General features: G+C 39.1%; 1 protein-coding gene across 1 annotated transcript in view; it reads left to right on the top strand.

The window, feature by feature from the left end:
- Positions 1-25302, top strand: part of vps50 (VPS50 subunit of EARP/GARPII complex) — a 57162-nt gene extending 31860 nt beyond the window's left edge. The window contains exons 13-18 of the mRNA XM_007573021.2: positions 13242-13390; positions 15504-15600; positions 16104-16262; positions 19433-19554; positions 22657-22846; positions 22958-25302. Of these exons, the coding sequence (XP_007573083.1) occupies positions 13242-13390; positions 15504-15600; positions 16104-16262; positions 19433-19554; positions 22657-22846; positions 22958-23077 (837 nt within the window). The 3' untranslated portion in view covers positions 23078-25302. The remainder of the gene's footprint in view (positions 1-13241; positions 13391-15503; positions 15601-16103; positions 16263-19432; positions 19555-22656; positions 22847-22957) is intronic.
- Positions 25303-26306: the final 1004 nt, after the last annotated feature.

The raw sequence follows: 26306 nt of genomic DNA, 5'->3' as shown, positions 1-26306 counted from the left end.
GAAGGCTTTTTTTTTTTTTTTTCTTTCGAATCATCACATGTGCAGCTTGCTGAACTCTTCTGGGACTCTAACTTGAAAACGTATCCGTCGGTTAAAGGACAAAACAGAAATGAGAAATGATGCTTTTCCCCATGAAACGTGCTAAATATTTGGGAGAAAAGTATTGCGTGCCGAATCTAGAGTTAAATGGTGTGTGATCACTAAATATATGATAAAGATTTCTATTTTAGTTGTTTTTCCCCTATTCTTATTATCCCCCCGCCCCCAAATTTTGCAATAAGAATTCAGGGCTACTGCCATAAATCATGTATGCATTTTTATCTTTATTTTTTTACTCAAAATTAGCCAATAATTGTGGAAAGCACTGGACCTAAAAGTGTGAAGCCTTGAGATGAAGGGGTCGTCTGTCAGAGGATCAACTTCTTTACTTGCCGAGTTCTGTGATGTTCCTCGAGGACATGTTCTCTGACCACGATGTGTTTGAGGAATGCAGTGAAACCCATCTGTGGTCACACTGACGCTGCCAGAAAGTTCAGCCATGACAGCTTCTGAGAGCTGCTGCAGGCGGCGTCATGAAGAGAGCTGACAAAGGCTCGCGTTCGGAGGGAGCCGGTAACAGAAGTCACCTCGGGTTCACCGACCTTCTACTTCTTTCTCTTTTCTCTCGGATTAGACGTATTCACCGTTTCATTCCTCCCACTTGATTCAGCATCTTTTCCCCCATCTTTTCATTCTCTCTTTCGATCTTATCTTTTGTCTTATCGCTACCTCTTCCACAGCTGTGTGCCCAGTGATTTTATGCCTTTTAACTCTCTTCACAAGCATCTTCTTGTGCTGGTCCAAAATTCGGTGGTGCTTGTGACTGAAAGCACAATGAGGCGTTTATTTCCACGCTTCGCCATCAGGCCAGGACGGAAGATGGGATCATATGGCTTGAGATTGCGTTTAATTTTAGTTCTGCAGTAGCTGAAGTTAAGTCTGATGAGCCGACTGCATGCGTTCGTCTGATTGCTCGTGGGAATGTAGCTTCTCCGTGGAGTTCCGCCCACCCCACCCTTCGCCCAGCTTGGCACTGAAATGGCAGCAACAAGTCTGCTGATTTCTGTGTTGGCATCAGTATTCTGGCAGCTCGGATTCAGGCGGAGATGCACACAAAAAAAGTCACAGTGACAGGCGAGAAAAGGAACACAGATTGATACAATCTGAACTTCTGCAGACAAATTGGAACGTTGGTTGGAGCGAATTTGAATTCTGTCTGTCCTCTGATAGTGGGGTAGTTGGGGTTTGTTACACTGGGGTGGATGGAGGCGACATACACACGCACTGCTCATTGAATCCTCTCTTAAGATTTTTATCTCACATTTTTTTGCATTTATCCAATATGATTAAACTCATTTCCTGAAGAGCCGGCACCATAGTCCGTCTTGGTAATTGACATCTCAATTTAGGAAAGATCCATCTGCTCTCTGGCAAACTATTGGACCCATCTGTGTGATTATGTTGCTGTATTTGTGACTTCGAAATGAGAAATTACATGAGATTGTAGTTATTTTCTTTTTTTTTTCTTCAACAGCAAAAGCTCAGTGGAAAATCTCATTAGCTGGAAATACTCAAATGTTCTTTAAGCACCACATCAATAATTCACAGTGGATTATATGATATTAAACTAGTTAAGTCCTGTTTCAGTAAACCACACCCAAACGATGACACTTCAAGCTTTATTATTATTTGTGAGTTTTCTTTCATTGTATATTGTCTTAAACCAGATACTACCAGTTTCATCTTTCCAAAAAAAAAAGTAAAAATAAAAGTTGTTCTTCATCTATATTTTCTCTGTCAGACATTTGGCTTGACTTCCTGTTTCCTACTTTCACATTTTTCAGTTTTGACTCTTTCACTTGCAGAAGTACACACTTCAGTACCAACAATATCGACAGCCCGCTGTCGGTCCGATGATATTCTAGTGTTTTGGAGACTTCCATTAGCATCTTGCATCCCTTAAACTTCAGAGTAAAGCTGCTTGACGGCCAAATCTGGACGATTGTTTTTATTGCTCTTCTCCTGTAGACTGTTTTCTGTTCTTTGGAAATATTCACGGCAAATTCTTTTGAAACCTCCCTTAAATTTCAAACCAAGTCTTACTTGAAAATATGTGCTGCCTTTGGAAACGTGTCAGTGTGTGTCTTTTATTCCAGTGAGGACCATTTTGGTCAGGAATTACGTGTCATAATTAAGAGCCAAAGTGTCGATGTGTTTTTCCAGTACCTGACGGGAAATCTTCATGCCTCGCGCTTTGTTGTTGACTCAGAGGAGCCGGGACACTTTCTCAGTCAAACTCCTTATCTGTGAGTCTGACCTGGACACAGTTTGTCCCGCTGGGGGATTTAACTCAGCTTTCCCTCTTCGCCTTCGATCCTCACACATAACGTTGTGACACACTCCTGAGGAATCGTGCTTCGGTTTAAATCGTTTCACGTGTATTCTACATTCTGTTTATTCCCCGCCACGGCTCAATACACGTCATTTTGATTTATCCCTGTTTAGTTGTTTCATCCCATGTGCCTCGAGGGGAAGCTTTTGTCTCGGTGTTTTGGTTGTTTGTCATCCCAGAGAAGGTGAAAGAACCAACAGCAGCGGGAAGAGAAAGTTCCCCGAGATGAGCTAAGAGAGACAGCCGACGTTGCGCAAAATAAACGAGGGGTCTAATTCCTCGTGACATTTATCTAATAAGAGGCAAATTTCAAGTATTAGAGTGACAAAGAGTCGTAATAGGAACCACTTGACAGTAATTGCCTTGCAGCCGGTCCATTTGACTTTGGATATAGATTTCTATAGAGCAGATTTGAGCAGTCAGTCTTGAAAGACTGATGCACTCGCAGTCAGACAAAACTTTTCAGCTCCCAGCGTGACGCAGTCTTTAAAAGCGGAGTTACGAAATGCTGCGCCGTGCAGGTTCCCCGAATCTGTCAAGTTATCAGTCTTTTTAATATTTTAAAAATACTACCGGATTCTGCTTTGGAGCATCTAGTGGGATTGAAAGTATTGCTTTATTTATTGTTCTATCTCCTCTAAATGAACCCTGTTTATTTCTCGACTTAAAGCTGAAAACGACAAACCAGAGCCGAGTGTGTTTGTCTTAGTTGTGTGTCGTGTGCTGAGGCTCCAAACATAAGCTGCATTTATAATGCTCCTTGTTTAGGGTTTCTGAAGATGTTTTATGCTTTATAACCATAGGTTTGTTCAATACTTCAATGCATTTTTCTCTGCAATAAAAAAAATAATAAAAAATAGAATGACAAATATCAAATCTGCTCGCGTTTTTCTCTGGGCAGCAGCAACATTTTTCTTTGCCTGAAAAGAAATGTTATTCCTGATCAATTCAGAGCTTTGATGCCACTTCTCCCCCGAGGTGCTCCGTGACAGGAATTACGCGTCCCATGCGGTTTTTCTTTAGCTGCAAAGAGATCCCATTAGACCAAACTTACAAAAATATGGTCACACACACACGCAGTCATTTATCTTAACTTATCTTTATTAAGAATCCTTCCTGAGCTGGATAAATATTTCAGCCCCGTCCCTTTCATCTATCTCTCTGAAAGAAAACTCTAGGGACAGATCATTATCAAGAAATACCCCTGTTTTTTTTCTTTTTTTCTTTAATTTAAAATGTTGCTTTTATCTCTTTTAAGATCCTTCCGTGAGTTTTCAGTCACGTTTTCTCTGAATCTTAGTTTCCTAACTTTACAGCTAGGCAAGATCTTAGTATTTGAAGCTTTGGGACTTTTATTAAAGCTGCTGGTCCGCAGGGGGAAATCGCATTTGGCTCAGAATACTGTGGTTCTCAAAGGCAAACATTTAAGCAGCTTGTTGTCTCTCAAATAGTGGATGGCATCAAGTCTCAGAGGATTTAGCAAATACATTTTTTTTTTCCCAAAACCTTTGCGGTGATTCCTCTCTATTAGTCAGCTTCAAAGAAAGCGAGTCAGAGCAATAATTGCAGTCAATTGCAGACATTGCCTGAAATTACTATATTGCTGTTGCAGATTTATTCTTATTCATATCCTCGTGTTGGAACAGAAGACCTTAGTAAAACATTTGTTGGGTTTTAATTGATAGCAGTATACTTATTTTTTTAAGGGTCGATGAGTTTATTTGGCAAAGGAAGGTAATTTCAGCTCTTCAAGTCTTTAAAAAAAACCAATGGCAGGTACAATTTAGGACTGATCAAAGTCAGAAAATAAATTGTTTTGATGTAAATTGCTGATTATAATGTTACTTCTTTTTTTTTTACTTCATGAAGCTTTGAAGAGGACGTGTTGCTTTTTTGTAGAAAAATTAAGTAAATGGGAATCATGAAATGATTTTAGAAATCTTTTGAAATTTTTGTGCATAAATGACAGGGATTAAGGTCACATTTTGTCTAATAGCCCTTTGTTTTGGTAGTTTTAGAGGTATATGTTTCAGAAGATGTCTAAACAGGGACTGAATCAACTAATTAGGATTATATTCTGTCAATGAATAGCAGCATGTCACCAGTATATTTAGCCTTCTTGTGAATAATTGATCACACACTGAAAAATGTGTGTTTTATATGCCGTTTCCTGTGTAAAGACCATTTTGTGTTATGAGAAATACGAGCCAACGGCAGGCTGCGTGATGAGAGTGGGCTATATATGTGACCCTGGTAAAGGTCAGTCACACTTGGAAACTCCATTCAGTTGTTATTTTTAAAAAAGTGTATATAAAGAAAATACTCTATGCATTTTGAAGGTATAAATGAGGAAGGAGACCCAGACAGAGGGCTTGGCTGCAGGCACCTGTGACCTGTGCCAGACGACGTGTTGAGAATTTTGAACCAAACTGTGTGAAAACAGCAACTCTCTGTCAAAGACCCTTAATTCTGTTCACAGGACAGAGTAGCACCTGAAAAACGTTACCGCTTGGTGTCTTCAATGCCAAAACATATTGTAGGTCTTGTGATGGCAATAAAAGAAATGCAAACTTTATAAAAGGGTCAAATCTTTATGTTTTGGAGAGATATTATGCAGGGAGGAATCTAAATTAACAAATGCAGCTGGAGGCAAAATGTGAAATAGCTTGGGTTTGTATTGACCATATTGAAATCATACAAGTTGATGGGAGACAAACAGCTTTATTCTTATTGAGTTTTCTCGTCCCATCCTAACATTTTGTAATTTTCATCCCGGTTCTTGGCCAACGTTTTTAGGATTTAATACGCCGCATAACTGAATTGATACAATCACATTAACCTGTCTTTGCTGCTGTTCACCAGCATCACTGCAGATGTTTTCAAGTAGCATATTATTGCACTCGCATTAGTGTTATCTGTAATGAACCGTATTATTTTGATTCGGGTACAAATGCTGTCGTCCAAATTTGGAGCAAACATCCCGGTAAATTTAATAGTTGCTTTTATGTGCTTGTTGTGCAGAGAATACATTTTGCTACCTTCCTCTTTAGACAGTAACACAGGTATAATGAGCCAGTGATTTAATCTGTTTGCCTGCTCAGGCGGCCACCATGCAGTCGACTGCTTAACTGACTTTAGCTTGTTGCTGGGTAGCTGTACGTCTCTCACAGTATTAGCTTAATAGGAAATTTGTCTTGAAGAAAAAGAAAAAAAATCTTCCAGAACAGCAACGCTTAGTTTTTATTAATACTTAGAAACTGTGGAGTACTCATCACTTTTACAAATGTAGAGCATGCTTAGAAAGTCCAGATACTTATCTAGCAACCCTGAAGTATCTAGATTCTTTTTCTTCTACCTTATCTTCCCTTTTAAAGGTAAGATAAAATGTATTTCAGCCAGCTGACTAGCAGTGTGCAGAAATTTAGAGAAACTTAATATAGTCCGGCTTAAAGGCTTTCGGCTGAACTTCCCTTTCAAAATTACAGTTTTTCTTAGTTTTATCCTTTTATTTGTATTTTTTGTGATAATAAATAAAATATATATATATATTGCATTGGATCCTTTGAAATTAAGATTAATTGAAAATGAAAAACCAACCTGGCAATTATTTTGTATTGTCTTTGAGAAATACAAAAACCGGCGCCAGGAACAACTTGTGAATTAAAACTTTGTTTGTTATACAAGTGTTATTGTTATTTCTTATTCAGAGACAGCACGGCCTCAGTAATACGAGTAAAATAATAAAAAGACCGAAGCTATAAATTTTAGGGGCTCTTCAAGTGGCTCATTAACCAGACAACCACTTCGGAGTGTCAGTGCCAGACAGATAATTAACACACTGAACCTCACAGTGTCTCCTGGCTTTATGGTGTCATGGCACATTCTCCCAAGTACTTTTTTCTCATGTAAAGGGGGCGGGGGTATGTTTTGTCACGTTGAGTTCAGCCTGAGTTATTTCTGACTTACAGATGTACTTCAGGGATGATCTAATGGAGCGTTCTCATTAGATGGCTCGCTCTTTGACAGTTCTGGATATAGGAGACTCGACTTGTGCCTTTCTGCCACGCTGAACCAGCTACAGCAGTTGTCTCATCAGGCAGATTTAAACGCTTGTCTCTAGCACGCTTTAAGCCGCGTCTAGCATACTTGCTAAAAAAAATAAGTCACAGATATTTACGGCGTTCCTCTAAGGAGACTTGTAAAATTATATTATTCGAATCACAGCTTTGCAAATAAGCTCTTAAAGAGGTTTTAACTTTGATTTTGCCAATAAATGTGAGTACTTCTTTTATTGCAGCAGTCAGATTGAGGTGCTTCAAGCTTGACTGATGTCAAGCGTCTTCTGTTTGGAGACAGCGGTGACAGGAGATATTAAATAAATAGTGAATGCACAGATAAAGGCCGTAATAGAAAGCAAGGAGGCAGAGGCAGTTTGTCATAAAACAGCTGTAAAAATGATGCGTTATTGTCATAGAAACAAAGAGCTGCTATCCTCATCATGCTGAAATAACAAGAGGAGGTCTTTCTGCCTAAGTGTGTAAACACACACAGAGAAGTCTAGCTTCTCTGCAAATTTACAGCGTTGGTGGTTTTATAAAAACAAGGAAAATGAGGCACGATTTGCCTTCTTTTTGATGACTTTCAGCAGTTTTCTGTTGAAAACTTCACCAGATAACTTCACCAGATTAAAATGAAATACTTTAAACTGTGTTGTTTTAGTACTGATGCTACTGAAAATGGCTTTCTAATTTCACTTTAGACACAACAGTTATAAGACCACAGGTCAGCACCTCAGCTCATTCCTTGAATGCCTTCTTTCACACTATTTATTGTGACAAATAAGAAGCTCGTGTGCTTCCCATAGACGCACTGACTCAACTACCACTCAATGAAGTTGCCAAATGAAGGATAAAATTGCTTAAAGAACCCCTGTCCCTTAAACGGCAACCTGTGTGCACCAGCGCAGCGACGAGAGGAAGCTTTCTCAAAGTTAAACTTGCTAAACTCCGGTAGTTTGATCTGACCTAACCTCCTTCTTTCTAGGAGCCGCTTCGTGCAGAGCCAGTCCTACTGCTGCTCAGCCTCCTGTAGTGTCGGCCTCTTTATTTCGCTATTGTGAGGCCATCTCCTCTTTTGGACGACTGGCTTCTAAAGGTTTTTAAGTGCCTGAAAATCTTTACTCCCTTGCTTGTTGATTGAGGAGCCGCAGGATCTCAACATAGGCAGCATTATATGCTATCTTTACTTCTCTCTGCTACTTTTTAAGAGCTTCTTTTTTTTTTTTTTTTTTTTTTTTTGCTGCAGTCTCTCTAGCTCTTCATAGAGTAATCATACCTTCCTTTCTTTGTCCGTCCTCCATGAGAACAATACACTATTGCAGAAGTGTGAGATCTGAGCTCTCAATTTGCGAGGCAAGGGACATTTCTAAGAGCTTTTCATCTGCAAAAATGAAGCTTATATATACGATACAGTGAGGAAAAACACTGGAATGTCCCTGTAACTCTGTTGTACTAACACAGCCCACTGTCTCAATTTCCCAGATGCCTTCTTGGGTAATAAAGTTTCACTTTGATTCATTCAATTAGTGTTCAGTAAGATGAGCATCCGGGGATTACTAAACGTGTTTTGATCAAAGTTTCATGTTTAGCTTTTCGCTTTAAAACTGTATTCTTGAGACTGACATTTTATTTGAGGATGACATGTGTTTTTGACTTTGCTAAAGTTATTAGCTCTTATTTTGTGTAAAAAAAAAAAAATCAATAACAAAAGAAGAATTGTACTTTGCCATGACTTTGTAATGCACAGATTTCACCCATATCACAGTGGCTCCTTTTTTTTTCCCCCTGAGTGATCTTGTATTTGTCATGGTTATCGGCATTTCAACTTTATATTAAATATTGATCCATATTTACACAGCTTACTCGTCATTCATAAAATATATAATAAATACCATAATTCACAGTTAAGTCCAAGTCAGTGCATTTATTACATGTTCTGGCATCAGGAAAAAGAAAACTACTTACTAATGGCTAAAAAGAAAAATTAACTGTTTTTTTTTTTTTTTTAAAAGAAACACAAACTCCTGCTTATATCTTTAACAGCTGCAGAACGTAAATCCAACAAAAGGCCACATCCTAATAAGTCAAGATATCTGGAAAGTTCTGTCTCGTCTCCCCCTTTCTCAGCCCCGTGCATGACTTTAAAACAATATATGGAAGAAACTTAATTTATCCAATATGGGATTCTTCTGCGCACACACTTGGCAAAGAAGGAAGCACATGGTGTTGGTTTACTTTTCCCCGCATCGAGCCCATCTGCCATTTTGATTGAGTGTGGTCATAACAGTGAAAACATAATTGCATGTGCAGTTTTATATTTGAGAAAATAAGATAAAAAAAAAAGAAAAGAAAAAGAAAAGCACATGGGGCGGAATTGTTGCTTCGAATTTGATTTCTGATAAGTTTGAAGATTCACCAGCTGTGGTTTGTTGCACCGCAACAAAGCCAACGATTGCTGAGGTCGGTGCAGGAAATACGACCGACGAATGAAAGTGTACTCTTGGGAAGAATAGATTTGCAAAAGATAAGCGTTTGCCTCAATATTTTAACAAGAAATTGGCTTTAAGTGAATTTCTTCATAGTAAAAACTGTCAGATCTCATTGTGCGTGAGAGATGAATTCATTTGTAAATTAAGCATCTGCTTCAAATATTTTAATAAACAATTTTCTTAAGAATTTGCATACTTTAAAATCCCCAAAAGGATTTAGATCATCTAATTAATTGTGTTTCTACTTTTTATTATGCAGTATTGGCAAGTAATAATACTAGGTAATATTGGATATCAGTGCTCATTTTGTTTTGCATAAAATGTAGTTATTCAATTTGTCCAAAATATTTTTTTCAAAAGAAAAGCTTGTAGATTTTTCCTCCAAGTTGCCAGGTCCTGCTCCATGTCTGAGAGTGTTTATATTGGCGCAGAAATAAAAAAAAAAAAACAATACATATAATCTTAAATGCCACAAATGTTTATTTATTTATTTATTTTGCTTTCTCCTTTGTTTACCTTGTTTGCCATTTTCTGAGGACTTGCTTGTATTGACTGAGGTGTCACTGCAGTCATTTTATCCCTTTTGATCTGGTTATGAAAAAAATAAATAAATTATTACTGTGCATTACAAAGCCAATAGGAGTGGTTGGTTTTAAGAAGTGATGTCCTTTTCCTTAAAAAAAAAAACAAAAAAAACATGCATGCGGAAAAGAGATGAAACATTTTGAATTACCCTTTGATGTAAAAAAAAAAAAAGAGAGAAAAACTAGAGATGACTGCTTAGCAGCAGTGGCCACTTACTAAAGAAGAAATGTCCTTTTTGTCTTAAAAGCCGACATTATCGTCGTTACAATATTTATCCATTTCCAAGGAGCCTTCAGAAACGTTGATAGAAGAACTGCAGTAAGACATGTTTTCTGGGGAAAAGTGGTCTGTTTACCGTCACAAACAGAATAACCATTTCCCAGTCTGTTTCTCTGTTTGAAGCTTCCTCTTTTAGTCCACGAAAAACAACCTCCCTCATAAAGTTAATGTGTTTTTCATCTCACTTGTTTTATTGCAGCTTAGTCAATTGTTGTTTGGTGATGGTGATATTAGGCAAGATCACATAAGTTTGCTTGACTGAATTACGAGATAAAAAAAAAAGCTCCTGAAATGTCTGAACCGCCATTAATAGGGACACACAGGTATAGTGCATGAATTCATGAGCTGATAAATGGACTGTTTGTTGTATTTGAATGTTTGTACAAGTAGACATACTTCTTTTGTCTTTTAGACCCTGATTTACGGTTTGCATATCTCTTGCTTTCTGTTTGCCACATTGTGTGAACAAATGACCCCCAGTTGTTGTTTATTTTCCAGATTGTTGAGTCATTTGCTATTATTCAATAATCTTACTAATGGCCTTTCTGGGTTTACTCCATAACCCCTGCACATATTTTATTTTTATCTTCTTTGTTACAGCTGAAAAGCTTTTGAGAAGTCCTTTCTTAGCGGCGATGGTTCTTTACTGACTCCAGTGACCAAAATGACAGCTTTACAGTCGCATAAAGCAGAAATATGTAGTCGCTTTTTTTATTTTTTTTTTTTTTTTTTTGTGGAAGTGGGGAGCATTTTTAGAAGGGAGAAATGTTTCTAAAATAAAATTCATTCAGGATGTGATAAACTTGATATAAATAAATCAGTTTTCTCTGTTTACCATGGGCTTATTCTAAGTTTCGCGTAAATAATAAAGTGCTTTAAAATTGTAAAGTTACCAATTATAACTGACAGAGCATGGGGTCGTTACAGTAAAATTAAAAACCTTACATCAGAGAAAAAATATGTAGAACTATTCTCTCCAAGACCAGATAAATGCACAAATGTCAAAAAAAAAAGAAAAAAAAAAAACAACCTTGAGGAACTCAAAGTGAAGAAAAGTCGTCTCTCGACCCAAGTAAAAAAAAAAATCTTATCATTAAAAATGTTAACGTGTTAATCTTGTGAATGACTTTCAGCCAAATGGTGCAGCAGTCATGTTTGGACTAATTGCAGAGAGATAACCTCAAGTTTCTGGAAAGGTTGAAGCGTTCGCACATTAGGAGGCAGCAGCAGGTCTGAGCTATAAATTGTCTCCAGAGCTACATACCGTTAATTTTTTACGCAGTATGTATGCTGGACTGTCATGTTAACTTATTCTACTGAATAGTTGGCACTTTGAGGTTTACGAGCTGTATTTTTATTTTTTTTTAAAAACCGTCCTCCTTGATTTACAACAACATTTCACCCCAAACCCTTAGTGTGTTTTCCACGGTCTAACCTCCACCAAGTGCTTCTTCATGATACCAGTATTTTAACCTTGACCCAAGCAGGCATTTTACTTTTTAAAGGAAATAGTAATTTTTGGAAACGATCACTCCTGACTGATACGGTTCTGAATGGAGGCAACAATCTGAGTTATCCATCCAAGCTTCATTGCCATTTATTTCCCCAAAAAAGAATCCCTTCATCAACTTTGTGTTGTTTAGAGCGAAAACATCGGCATAATCTTGACCCAAATATTAAGTTTATTCCTCATTCTTAGTGAAACAAACTTTGCAATGCCTTAATCTGCCCTGCTACTACTCAGTGATTACATTGTAAAAGTTTTGATAATCTCTTATTTCCAAAGTGTCATTTTGTTTTTACTAACAATCAACTGCTCACTTTTAACATCTTAATAAAATCTATTATGCAACACAATCAACAGACAACAAATCCACTTCTGTTGGCCCACTGGGATTTATTTTTGCTTCAGAAAACAATCTGATGGGACGCTGGAAAAGTCTAGTGAGTTGTGCAAAAAAAAAGAGTTAGCCGATCCCCATAGCTATTCATGGAAAAAAAAAACCATCTCAATGCTAAACATGTTGGAGCAACCGCAGATGTCCCCACCTTTATGTTACGTCCACAGTCCACATGTATTATTTTCAGTGATCGGGGTTTCCTGAAGCACTTGAAAGCTGGTATAATGGCACTTTTCATCAATCTGATGGCTGAATAACCCAATTAACAGATTGAAAACAATATCTCGAGCTCATTTGTGTATTTATTCAGTCATTTAGCGGAAAAATTGCTTTTCGACTTGAAAATGTTTCTTGCGCTGTTGATATGCGTTTTGATTCATTGCGATTAATTAATTAGACACTCACCGAGTCCCACCACTATTTTAAACTGATCCGTGATTCACTGCCCAGTCTAGACTTCCTCTACAATCCATACTTGGGATCGCCTCCGCTGTAAAAGCTTCCCGGGGCGACACAGAAAACGCCCAGTCGTGATTAAATCCAGGCTGAACGGGATCTCCGTATCTAAGTGGGCAAACATGGCTCTTCATTGAAAGCTATTTGTATTTGTTAACTAGCTGCATAATTTATCCCGAGTCTTTCAGAGGCAGTTTCACAGAGGCTTGCGGCAACAACAGTGTTGAATCTCTGTATCCCAGTATGATCCATTACAGCAACAAGACACGCCTTATAGATATATTACGACAATCTGCCTCACTTTATGGCTTCTTTATGCAGATTCAGATTATTATGATTGATGGGAAGGGACTCGGGCTGACTTTTTTTTCTTTCTTTCTTTTGTTTTCTATCTCAGCTGCTTTTTAAATAAAAGAATAAAAAAAAGAAGCTTGTTGGATAAAGAGGGGTTTTGAAAGATATCCAAAAAGGAAGATGCATTTGATCACTTGAAGAATGTTTAGTCAGCAGATTTTTAGATTGAGTTTGTTTAGTTTGGCTGCGTCTTCCACGAGGTTGACTGAATTCAAAATTGTTTTTTGTGTGCAAGACAATTACACATCGCTGGAAGGTTAACTGTGGGCACAAGCTCAGAAGCCCCGTGTTGTCATCGTCCTCACGGTTCCAAGTTTACATCTGTATGTTGACTCCAGCTGACAAAGTGATTCAGTGTGAGCCCGACTGTGTAAAGTCGTCGTATCGCTCATTGTTTCTTTACTAGATGACAGGCTTGCCGTCAGCTGCACAATGATATCCAAACAGCCTCTGTGTCCCGTTAGAGCCACGTGTCTAAATATTAACAGACTCCAGCAAAGTGTTCATAAACGCGGTTAAGTAGATATAAATAAAGGCTTAAGGAACGCTTTCACGTCGCTTTGCGTTGTGACATTGTTCCTTGTGTCGTATTCCTCGTTGGGTGGTCCTTTAATATTTATTAGACTATGCAGGTTTCTTGGGATATTTTACGATTTCATCCCCCTCACTTTGTTTCTTTTCTTTTCAGGATCCTGTTGGGGAGAATGCAGGAGTCCACGGCCCCGCAGAGGACAGGAAGGAGAAGGTCCCCAGTCCTCACCTGAGCCAGATGGTGATCCTCACAGACAGTGGGACTCTCTATGGGCTGGCACAGAGAGTGGTGGCCACCGAGTCTCTGTAAGCATCATAGCACCTCATGCTGCGGCACAGCATTTCATAAATAAGTCATTGCATTAGCATCTGGTATGTAGTCTGGGCGCTACGATGCAACACGTCGATTATCAAAACTCTCCTTTTGACGTATCGTGCTAATTCACTTTCTCACTTTGATTTAATCTTTATATGAAGCCTGTTCTGTTTCTCTTTGTAGTTGTATTTCCTTTGACTATTGCAAAATCGTATGCACTACTTAACAGCACCTTTGTTCAAAATTAAACTAAACATCAGTTCAGTTGTTGGACATATAATGACGAAAACAAAAGAGTTGAGCTGCAGAGGTGACAATCCGTCTTAGGTAAAACCTTGCAAAGACGATAATAAGGCATATTTTCATTTTATCTTAACCTGTTACTCCAAATGGCACCAGATGACCTCTCACCCTCTTCATCATAGATCAGGTTTAACTGCAAAAACACCGTTTTCTGGTTGAACAAACGAGGCAGGCGTGAGAAACATCAGAGTGAGGAATGAGATGTGGTAGCCGAACTGAGGAAGCTGGCCGTCTGGGTGTTGTTGAGCCCTCCGGCTGTTGATGCGGTGTCACATTTCTACGAGTGTGATCAGATAATGGCGAACCGTAGCGTGTGCTACTGCTGCTTCTATTTTTTCCTTGCGTCGAGCAAGAGGAAGACACAAGATGTTCCAGGTTAACGTAACATAGTTTTCTCTACTCTACGATCAGAGCAAGAGTTCACAGAGCTCATTTATGACCTTCTGAGTTAGAATGCTAAGACCTTTCCATATAGAGATCCTAATAAAGTGATGTAAATGGCTTGTATTAGCTGCTTCAGTGTATCCAGTTATGAGCTGAATTACAATCTAAATTAGAACATTTGTTTTTTTTTTGTAAATAAGTAGGAAACGTATAAACGCAATCATCTGTGCAAAAAGATGCACCAAGCAGTTTTAAAATGTCTCAGCGTACCTGATAACGCATTTAAAAAATTCGAAATAAATGTCCTACGAAACAGGGGGTCGCTACGCATTAGCATTCAATGAGCTGCCCAAACTCAAAAGTGAGTGTGCTTTGCATTGGCATAGAAACTGCTCTTAAGCCTGTTTGTTTTGGCCCTAATGGCCCTGAACTGTCTGCCCAAGCGGAGCAGTTCAAACACAGAACGTCCGGGTGACATGGGTCTCACAGAATGTTTTTGTTTTCACTCTGGAAAATCTCTGCTGATCGTCCAGGGAGCAGAGAGGGTAGATGATGAGCTTCTGGGCTGTAGTGATGACCCTCTGGAGGGGTTTCTTGTGTCTGACCAGAAGCAGTAGGTTCATCTGTACATGTAAATAACAAAAACCTAAAAAAAAAAAAAAAAATTAAAAAAGCATCTATTCCAATTGCATACCTTGATTTAGTGAAAGAATAAATAAGTCCAATCTGAGTACCATAAATGTTTAAGTAACTTAATTTTTTGTATTTATTGAATAGTATGATGTTAGTGCTACAGTGATGACTGAAACAAAACTGTCTCTGTAGACTCCATATTCATTTTTTTTTGGAATATAAAACAAAACAAAAAAAAAAGTGTGTCGAGAATAAAAGTTTCATGTCTGTAAAATTATAGTTTTGTTTTTTAGAAACATCTTGAAGTTTAGAGTAATCATGTTGAAGAATTTCTTTTGAAAGCTTTTTAAAAGAAAAGTTAAAAGCAGAAGAAATTGTTTAGAGGACAGATATATTTTTCCAGCACATACAAAGTTGTAGCAATAACAGAAAAAAAAACAAAAAAAAAACATGTTTTAGGAGCTGCAAGGCAAAGAAGCTTTAAGGTTTTAGTGAGAATCCCTGAAAATATAGATCTACCCATAAAACAGATAGGAGAATAAACGTAGAGAAATCTTTACTTTTATTAAACTTGTTTGAATTCTCAATCCCATAGTAATTAAAGACAATCGATCCCGAGTTTAATTAAACAAAATGTTAGGGCTTTTTGCATAAAACTGTGTCGTTTACATTTTAAAAGACTTTGCACTGTAATTATTTTCCGGTATCAGGCTCTTGAGAAACTCATTCAGAACGCATTACTTCACCGCTGAGCTGATATATGCTACCTTTGTGTTCTTTCAGTGTGTTTTTGGCCGAGCAGTTTGAGTCCCTGCAGTCTCATTTGGACACAATGATGCCTGCTGCCAAGAAGCCGTTCCTGCAACAGTTTTATTCCCAGGTACTGGAAGCTTCAGCTTTTTTCCTTTATCTGTCTGCAGGCAGGGGTCAGATTTACCACCACGGATTTGATGGTGTGAGCGTCGTCAACCGCGGTCACGCTTCTTCCACAAGTTTAACATATTTCTGAAGGTTTTTCATGAGAATTATTTCCAGCATTTTTCATAGTGTAATTTAAATCAAATTGTTGCCAGATAGCCTGCGTAGCATATCTGGTGTACTACGTTGCGAAGGGCCCCGTTTCTGAGGTCATGTTGAAAACCGTCAAAGAACAAGATTACATCAAATTTCCAAAAGAAATGTTTCATCATAATGAGTCTAATCATAACTCATCAGCAAACGCATCTCTTTTATGTTGATTGCATTTAATTGCCGAGCGGTAATTCACCTTAGAGGAGACGTGACTCCTGTCGAATCACTACGTACCGCTGACATTCATCATTTGACCTACCTAATGTGACAAAACAACCTGATTCCATCTGTTTTTCCTCTCTCCTCTTACAGACGGTGTCCACAGCCAGCGAACTGCGTAAACCAATATATTGGATAGTGGCAGCCAAGGCTATAGACTACGAGCAAATGCTGCTTATGATGGCTGGAGTCAAATGGGACATCAAGGAGATAATGTCGCAGCACAACGTCTACGTGGACGTGCTGCTGAAGGTGACAGTAGTTGTAATATGTAAAGGTTACTGTGACGAGTCAAATAATAATCTTGTGGGTTTTTTTTATGATCAGGTTTTGCATGAGATGAATCTGTGCTGCAGCTTATTTTTGATCTATTTGACAAATATTAATTGAGGATTTCAGCGGCAGAGAGAAAGCTATATCTAAAAACAAGGGATGAATCTTTTTCCATATTCTCACATTAGTAAAAAAAATAAATAAATAAATATGTATTCTGGGTTCTTGCTTGCAGCAAAAGGTGCTGATTCAGATGACAAAAAAAAAACAAAAAAACATTAAAGGCACACAATAAATAAAGTGAAAACATTTTTAAACTGTCTTTATTTTACACGGGAAATTTGCGTTTTTCAATCAAAAATCTGATTGAAAAACCTGCGGTACTTTTTGGTCCCTTGTTAAATTAGAATAGATCAGAACCTCACCAGCTGCTACACGACAAATAGACGCACAAGTATAAACATTAAGTAATAATAAAGATTGCAGATGTGATAAAATGCAAGGCGAAATAAAGAAACCAGCCCGTTGTCTTAATGCACCATTATGTGTAGACTTTTGACCCGCAGTGAATTGTTTTGGTTGATAGTTTTCAACGCTGCTGTTTCGTTTGTTTTTACTTCTTTGTACTGCTGTAGGACTGGAATCAGGGACAGGTCTTAGGATGTGGTTGCAGCAACTTGTACTAGCGTTTGATGAGGTCTAGTCATTAAGATTACTGCATCTTATCGCAAGCATACGGTTTGCTTTGGGAGACGAAGGTAAAGATCATTCTTGATCTTCTGGTGTCTGATAAACTTTTAATATTAATACAAACCTGTCTTTTGCAGCCTTTTTTAAATTCCTTTTCCTGGTTTATGTTTGTTTTTGTTTTTTTCCCCCAGTCTGAGAAAACAACTGTTTGTATTTATGTATTTTTTCAGGCATGTCTAAAGTTGTGTTGTCACTCTTCAGTCTGACTGTTAGTCATTTTTTCGTGAAGCTTTTATGAGTCCAATCTACGCGGAAGTGTCGTCTCTGTTACCTGCACCTCCTCTCGTTGTCCTCGTTGCTATTTTTAGAGCGAAACGTTTTCACCGAGCGCACGTCTCTTTGCATGCCGCCTGCTTGCTCTATGCATTTTTCATGGAGGGCAAAGAACACACAGTCCACTTCACTTTTCTTTTCTTTTTTTCTTTTTTTTCCCTTTTTATATGCAATGAAGAAAACCATGAATGCATTACTGAACTAACAAAAGATGAGGTTTTTGTCAAATAATTTTATTTATTGTTAAATAAATAGCTTTTAATTGTGTTAGAAATTGTGAGCCGACCTCTACCGAACCAATAGATAAATGGAAAACTAAAAAATAAACTGTTTTTTTTTTTTTTGTTGTTGTTTTGTTTTACCTCAAACTTGCTTTGACTCAGTTTTTATGTTTAATTCTACTAATTCAACGCTTAGAAACAGCTTTGCGAGAGGAAAATTGTCACACAGGCTCTGTATTCAACTGGCTAAACGTGTCAGACCAGTACAGCTGATGGTCGACATGAAGTACATTACACCAAGCATGTATTTCCCCCCCATCAGGTGCTAATACCATGCACCGCCAACCTGTCAGACAAACCTAATGCACATGGGCTGAGTTATGGTGCACTGATTGAAAATAGTGTGCCCTATTTTGTTACATTACTGCACACACATACAAACACCCGGGCATGTTTTATTCATGAACTCAGGTTGATCGCTGTCATTCCGTGATGATTTGCATATAAAGTGGTGCAGAAATGCAGAAGGCGGCTCTGAATGACTCCTGTGACAAAATGCTTAAGCCAGAAGTCATTATGAGGCTCTCTGTAAATAAATGACATTTCGTTCTTTCGTCAAAAAGTCGTGTCGGCTTTACAATCCCTGGTTCGTGTCTTACTTAAAAAAGTGGGCTTCAATTAAATTCGCAAGACGCGTCAGCAAACGCCTAATAAACAGAAAAGCCCTTCACTGAGGAGCATCCGTCGTATCTCTGCATCTTCTGCACAGCCACTGCTTTTGCTTCAGTGAAAAGAAACGCAATGTCACGAGTGTTTGCCATCCATAATTGAACATGTCAGCGAGCAGCAAAGTAACATAACACAAACTCCTTCCGTGGGAGTTTTTATGGCTGCAAACCAGGAAACATCAAAACACGGCACACATGAATGCAGCTGATGGCCTCTTGTGACCAAAACAACGCCGTACATGTTTACGTCCTGCAGACTGCGTCGTCCTCTGGGAGGGTTTCTCTTAACGTTTTGTGTCAAAACATAAAAAGCTGGCAACGAGTGGTGTGCTTTGTTTGGTTAATTTGGCCTTGCCTGTAGAGTGCGATGTTAGAAAGGGTTCAAAGGTTCACTTAAAGTTTGTCTTTTGGAAAGTGTGATTAAAACCCCTGTGCAGTTACGATTTGGTTTGAGACAACTCTAAAAGCCCACTATTAGATTAGGATGTTGCTTGGTGTATTATTTGTCCCTTAGCGGGTTAATGTTGTCCAGTCCTTTCTTCACTCTATTCCTTACAGTGCATTGAGAATAACAAAATGTTATTGTAGCATTTACACCAAAAAGTAAAGCAAGTAAATTGAATCGTTTGCTTTTCCCTGTTCCAATTTGGTGCAGTCATTTTGTCCGAAGCATTCTCTTTGCATGAAAATTACCCGCTCAATTTAGTAACATTGTATTTTTATGGAACAAAGTAATTGTGGCCAGGTTATCTAGTAGCTTTCAAAATAGCATTACCTTCATAAGAGTGATGCATGGATTCCTCTAGTTTATATAAAATAGTCAAGACTTTTTTTTTTTTTTTTAAGATAACTAAATTTTGATGTGTTGCAGCTTTTTCAATCAAACAACGTGCAGCAATGATTGATTGAATGAACCTCATAATTAAGACAGTAAGCTAAATAAGAAACATGCCTGGTCTTTAGCTTTGAAATCACTTCTTTTTTTTTTTTTTTTTTTAGCAAAATGTTGTGTTTTGCAAACATAATTTGGAATGCGTCAGAAAAACTGATAACCTTTCAATTTAATGAATTTCCCAGAGTGCAAGCCCACCACGTCGGACACAAAACACCAAAGATTAATCCGTTTTTTTATTGTGGGGTTTTTTTTTCTCATATGCCGTCTCCTCTGTCCTCTTAGGAGTTTGAGCAATTCAACAAGCGGCTCGGTGATGTTTCCAGACACGTGCGCATTCCTCTGCCCGTGTCCAACGTCCTGTGGGAGCACTGCATCCGCCTGGCTAACAGGACTCTGGTCGAAGGGTAAGAAAGTCTGAAGGCGCTCCTCTGCGTGACACAAACATCTCAGCTCTCTGGTTATTCCTGGTTAGACTTTTGTGATCAGGACAATTTTGCGGTGACGTGTTGTCAACATGGAATCGATAACACCTCTGTGAAAACATTCTGAGTGTTGCGCTATTTTTATTACTAAGTATAAATTTGAACTGTGCTGCAGGAGTTTGACCTGCAAGAGTAAATTCAAAGACTGATGTCGTCACCAGATTCTGCTCTGGTAAACATTCATTAAGATAGATCGCTGATAGATGGCGAATAGTTCAAGTGCCTGAACGGAGGCATGTGCATTTTGTTTTTCATTTAATTTAGGAGGGAAAGAAGCAGCCAGGTGTGAGAAATTAAATGCAAATTAAGCTTACAGGTGTATATCACCCCGACACTTAGGAGGAAATTCATCACCGATTAACTCGTGTTTGGTGAAAATCAAGGCAAAAAAAAAAAAAAACACCTCACTTGTAGTGAGGCAAGGAAAGGATGATGTGGTTGAATCGAGCGTGAACTACTCTGCATGTTAACGTATTTTAAAGTCCATGTGGACCAAACATGAAAACGCAGCATCAAGTCGACTAAAGAACTGCTGATCAAGAAAGGATCAGTGTGTTTCAGTGGCTCAGCCGTTGTCTAGAGCAGAAGTCTTGAAACCTGTGACTCTTTGGACTACCCACAATGCCTCTTAAAAACTGATAACTCAAGTTTTAAGAATGGGTATGCAGATGTTAGTTATTTTTTCATGGAATAATTAAGTTAGTATTTGCTTCTTTTTTTTGTTTTTGTTTTTGCTCGTATCGTAACTTCATAGAAGTAAAGCTTCAAAATCATCTCAGGTAAACTAAATCATCCAAAATTTAGTTTCTTTAGCTAAACTAAAGAAACCACCTAAAGCACTTCAGACTCTTTTCCCATTTATTAAATTCCACTCTTGCAGGAACCCCCCTCGGTGCCAGTTTACATCTCCTAGGCCTCTCTAAACTCCCATCAGAGAACGACCTCGGCGCCGAGCTCACAGAACAGCACACTGCTCTTGACACATCCCTTGTAATGCATTTCACCACTTTCCTCCCCTGAAAGTGAGAAAAAAATGGGGATGTGACGGGTGACGGAAAGCAGCAGTGTTTGTTTTGTCTTTTTGTTTTTTTTCCTGAGCATTAGCATCCCCGCTGTCTTTATACTCTCACGTGTTGAGAGTGAGTGCGAAGCGGGCTTTTTAGACAGTAGGTGCGATAAATCCTTCTGCCAGGTGGCGACAAAGAGATGAGCTACCTGCCAACAATTGTCTTGGGGTTTCACACGTTTTTAATGGGAACGGAGAAAGAGCGTGGACGTTGGGTCGGGCTGCTTCAGGGGTTTTTACTTAAACTGGTTACAGTTTACTCCGCGGGTGGGATTGCAGGCGCAGAGTACGATTTAGGTTGAAGAAAATTCGCCTAAATGGCTTCGTGCTGCTCAAGTGTTTTCAAGCAGAGGGCAAACACTGAATATTGAGCGTAGGTGGAAGGGCTGCCCTTACCCGCTGCGAAGGGGAAACGTGTTTACCTCCCCGGATATTTGCTAAACACGTTTCCTCTCATTTCGCGAGAGAACTTTTGAACTCACTCCAGCGAGTTAATGTGCCATTACGACTCAGACTTCTGCTGCCGGTGCGCTCCTTCGAGCAGCGTAAACACACCAGGAACACACACACGCACTCCTCCCAGCCCTCTCTCCGAGATGGAGCGGTCATACTTGTTTGTTTGTGCTCTGCCTCCCTCAGTCTCTTATCTAATTTCTCTGTCCGGAGCTCGTGTCTTTCCATCGAGACGCACAAAAATGACTCTGTTAGCATTTTGACGCTGGAGTTCAGACTCTCCACAACAAATTCTGGCAAGCCTGAGAAGCAAAAACAAACAAACCAAAAAAAAGAGAAGGAGAAGGCAAAACAGAGGGGTAATAAACGAGAGACAGCAACACTGAAAATGAAAAGGAAAAGCATGTAAATGTGCGGTGTTTCTGTGTGTTAATGTATTGTAGATGTGGGCAGCGATCTCTGCCATTAAACACAAACACAAAGCAGTGAAATATGATTACCTATTCTACCTTTTTTTATTCAAAACATTTGCAGAATTAAATTTTATGGAGCATTACTGGAATTCTGGTGAAAAAAAGGGCATAATTCCCTCTAAAAACTGTACATGAAACATGACTTAAATTGTTACTCGGGATTTTATTTTGATCAGAGACAGACTGCGGCACTCGAGAACCAGACTTGGAGTTTAAAATGTAAACAGGAAATTTGAGTGCAGGCTTTCATAAAGTATTTAAAATTCAAAATGTGTTTTTTTTTTTTTGTTTTGTGTTTTTTTTTTAAAAACAAATGTTTAAGCTCTGCGAGAAAAACCTGGTTGTTATTGGGTCTTACGAAAGCGCAGTGATTCAAATCATCACTTTGGATGAAAGCAGCTGTGAAATGCATAAACAAAAGACCGAAATCAGTCTCTCTTCACCCGCTTTATGTTGTCAGTCAGGTTCTAGTTAGATGATTTCTCCCGGTCAGACTGTAATCGGGCCTGACTATTGAAATCGAAGAGGTGACTTAAGGCTACTGCGGCAGTAACACTAGTTGTGCAGGACTAGGAGGAGCCGCCTGCCGTCCATGGAGGAGCTTTGGAAGTAGAGAGACAGGCTCTGGCTTTATGTTTTCAGCTTAGTCTCAGTGCACGTGTTTTTGCTCGAACGTTTTACTTCTGCAAGTAAAGGTGACTTTGCAAGCTGAATAACAAAAATCTTTGCATTGCAAGTACTGCCTTGTTGGATTCAGGGCGCTCAGCAGATGCAGCAGTCCGTCAGCGGGTGCGCTGTTATTTATTTTTGACACTCAACAGCTTCTATTGTACCTCTACAATCTGCAGTGAAGCAGTGTGACCACTCATATTTGCTGAAGATGACGGTACTCGGCTCGAGTGTCCATGCGTGAAAAAGTATAAACCTGAAACGACAGCCTCTCAGCCACACACTCACGCGGCGCCGTTGCCGCGGTGACTCACGGCCGTTTAAATGAAATCCATTTTCTTCCCTCTTTGTCCTCCGCTGCAGCTACGCCAACGTAAAGAAGTGCAGCAACGAGGGCCGGGCCCTGATGCAGCTGGACTTTCAGCAGTTCCTGATGAAGCTGGAGAAACTGACGGACCTGCGGCCCATCCCCGACAAGGAGTTTGTGGAGACCTACATCAAGGCGTACTACCTGACTGAGAACGACATGGAGCAGTTTATCAAAAATCACAGGGTAAGACTGTCAATTTACTATCAAACGGGTGGGTTTCGCATTGCATTTTGCTTGTCTTCCTCTCTCACGCTTGCTGCCCTTTGTGTCCCGGTGTGTGCGTGTTGGACGCAGGAGTACTCCATGAAGCAGCTGGCCAATCTGGTGAACGTGTGCCTGGGCTCGCACATCAACAAAAAGGCTCGTCAGAAACTCCTGGCTGCCATCGACGACATCGACAGACCAAAGAGATAGACCCGCGAACGTCTCGTTTAAGCAAGCGAGTTGGAGATGAGCGTGAGCGAAAACTCACGGCCGAATGTTTTCTTTTACAGTCTAAATTACGAAGGATTCAGAGAGCTGCGCAGTGCACCCAACCGAAGACGTCAGTCCGTCTGTCAGCCTGTAGATGATGTATTATCGATGTTGTCCTCACACGGTCACAAACACAAGCTCCTGTCGCTGAATGCGCTCCATGTACATCGACTTGTGCAGGTTTTCTACGCACAGATGGATTGTAAGATATCTGCTTTCTCCTTTGTAATCAAGTTGTAGCTTTTCTCATGCAAACCTCTAAAGCATCACACATCTGAATACGACACAGCAGCTTCTTTCAGACAGAAGACGCATCGATTCGATAATGTCGCACCGTTCCGTCTCAATGTGTTCACTCGTAGCGGGAGAGTTGATCAGCGTTAACGACTCGCTCTCCCAGGCCGTGCTGTTCGCTCGCTGAATAATATTTGGCTTCAGGGCGTCGTTCGTCGTGCCTGACTGGAATCGCTGCGTTTTCTTTTTTTGTTTTTGTTTATTTTTTTATTTTGTTCCGTCCACAAATTAGATAAATGTAATATAAAGATGATGACTCTGAAAATAATATAAATTACTGTAGTTTTCCCTGACATTGTTGTGTTATGTATTTGCACCAGCTGCGTGTTTTTTCTGTCCCTTCTCAGGAAGAGGTGCGTTTTCCATTTTCGTCATCTCGCTCTGTGCGACCTTCGCCGAGCGGTGAAAACTCGGTTTATTTGAGCCGATTTGCAAGCCGATAATTATCAGTAATAATATTTAGAAGAGCACCGATTAGAGTTTTGCGGCTGATTTCCCACCTTCAATCACAGACTTATTCAGATTTATGCTTTAGATAATATTGTATATTTATTTCAGGGATTGGTGCGGCTAGCTTACCTTAGCTAAACAAAAAACAATTAAAAAAAATCAGCATCTGCACGTATTTCTAGAGAATGTGGATTCCTTTTCTCACCTCTGAGATTTCCAAAAGGCTACCGACATTTCCGTATTTGGCATGTTTCCACGAAGAGGTCAAAGACGCGAAAGGCTAAAACTAAAATAACTGTTGTGCCGCGTTTCTTTAGGTCTTTCTCTCTTGCAGCGTTGATGAACTGCAGAGACCTCAACATCTTTTAGAACGTAATCTACTCACAAATCATCCCTCCGCTTCATCTGGCCTCATTGTCGACACGTCACCGGTACTGAGAGCGGCTTCCTCCGAGTCTTTTTCCTTCAGTAGCAGCATCCACTACGAAGATTTCAGTGTTGTGTTGCGCATTCACTGACTGGGAAAAAAATATGGAATAACTGCATTTCTGGCTCACTGGCCATTGTTGTTGCATCTCTTTAAAAAAAAACACAAAAAAAAGTTCAAACAACCAGATGTTCCCACCCCAGGTTTTTCTGTGTGTTGTTCTTTTATTTGGATTTTTTAATTTTCTTGGAGGAGACTTTCCACTCATTGGAGCAATCTGACTCTGTTAAATATACAGTAAAGGCTTAAGATAAGAAGTTTCTATCTGTAAGTTTAATTTGAAAGCATATTTCACACATCTTTGTGGTATGAGCAGAAACCGACATTTAAACAAAGCTTTACCTTGAAAATGCCAAAATTTGCATAGAACATTAAAAATAACTCATTATGTTACATAAGGGACTTAGGCTTCAAGTAAATGTTCATATGATGTCAAACAATTCAGATCTTGTTGTCTGATCTGACAATATTCACTTCTTATTTTCAGGTAAAGGGTTCAACTTTTAAAAAATTGCGTTTTTGAACCAAGTCTGCAAAACTGGATCCAATAGTAATTTAAAAAAAAAAAACATTTTTACCTTATTTCAGAGTGTTTATCTCATTTAGACACTTGCAGCTAACAAAATGCTAGACTAAAATGTGCAAATTTGATTAAAATCCTGCAAAGCTGTTGTCTGTATGAGCACATTGAATTATCAACTAAGCAAGTTAGACCTCACGATCGAGTTTGGGCGAAAAGGGTTTGCTTTATGCTGACAAACGAGTGCTACGTTGTTCTAATTTAATAAAAACAGTTTGGGATGTACCCATATTTGTCTCTAAAATATCATCCAAATACAGTTAAAGCATAAAGGCAAAAACTTTCCTGGATAAAAAGAACGGAGCAGCTGAGAGGCATCCTTTATTCACCTAACCGTCTAAAAATGGAAAAAAATAAATACATGAAGTTCCAGTTTTTTGCGGTAGCCTCATCGGTTCATCTTGTGTGCAGCTATTTCGGGGAAAAAAGAAACTGTAAATATGAACACTTTCAACAATGGCTGTATTTATTTCATGGCTTTTTTTTCTTTTTCTGTTTTTACATGACCGCTGTTGTGGAGGTTATCGCCTCGTGTAACTTATCATCCGAGTCAAAGACAAACATTTAACGACCATCAAGTTAAACTTCAAGTGCACTATCGTGAAAATCTGTATGTAACGATTGTTGTTATTGTAGGAGGAAGAAAGGACGACAAATAAACGAATACACTAACACTGGAAATGCTTTTTGTCCGTATGTTGTCGCATGGATAAGCCTGATAATCGCTGTCGGTGTTTTAAACGTTTTCATCGTGAATTGGCATCAACTTTTAGAGGTCCTAATGTTTTGCTCAGCTAGAGGCTGCACCAGGCTAATTAATGTGATTTTCTGTGTGGCTACAAGCCTAAAAGGAAACTGATTAGGTTGCCCTCACTGATCTATAAGGGAGTCCTTATAAATATGACAATCTGGATGTTTTTTTGTTTTTTTTTAGAACAGATTCATTCTTATGTGTCCGTACAGGAAATGCAGTCTCGAAGACGACTTACTCCTGGATACACTGTTTACCGCTCATGTCGTTTGAGTCAACAGCCCCATTACAACAAAAATAACGCCTGGATTTTTTTTTTTTTTTTTTTTTTTTTTTTTTTTTTACCCCCAGATCATATTTATCAGAGGGAGGAACTTTCAGATTTCTGCTCTCATCAGCAGTACGCTGCGCCCCTCTAGCAGCTGCCTTGAAAGTGGCATATCAGTCCTCTTTGGCTTTTTCTGGCTTCCCCAGCATAAGATGCCACAGGGGTGAGGCACAAAAACAGATTGATGACTAAATCATGTATATGTGTTTAGTAATGTGGAAAAGTTCAGAGTCATTCCTCATTTTTATATATTTTTGCTTTCAACCAGCCAGACGCTTT

Source organism: Poecilia formosa, unplaced genomic scaffold (genome assembly GCF_000485575.1).
Source record: "Poecilia formosa unplaced genomic scaffold, Poecilia_formosa-5.1.2 Scaffold313, whole genome shotgun sequence".
NCBI lineage: Eukaryota > Metazoa > Chordata > Actinopteri > Cyprinodontiformes > Poeciliidae > Poecilia > Poecilia formosa.
This window is presented reverse-complemented; position numbering and strand designations above follow the sequence as displayed.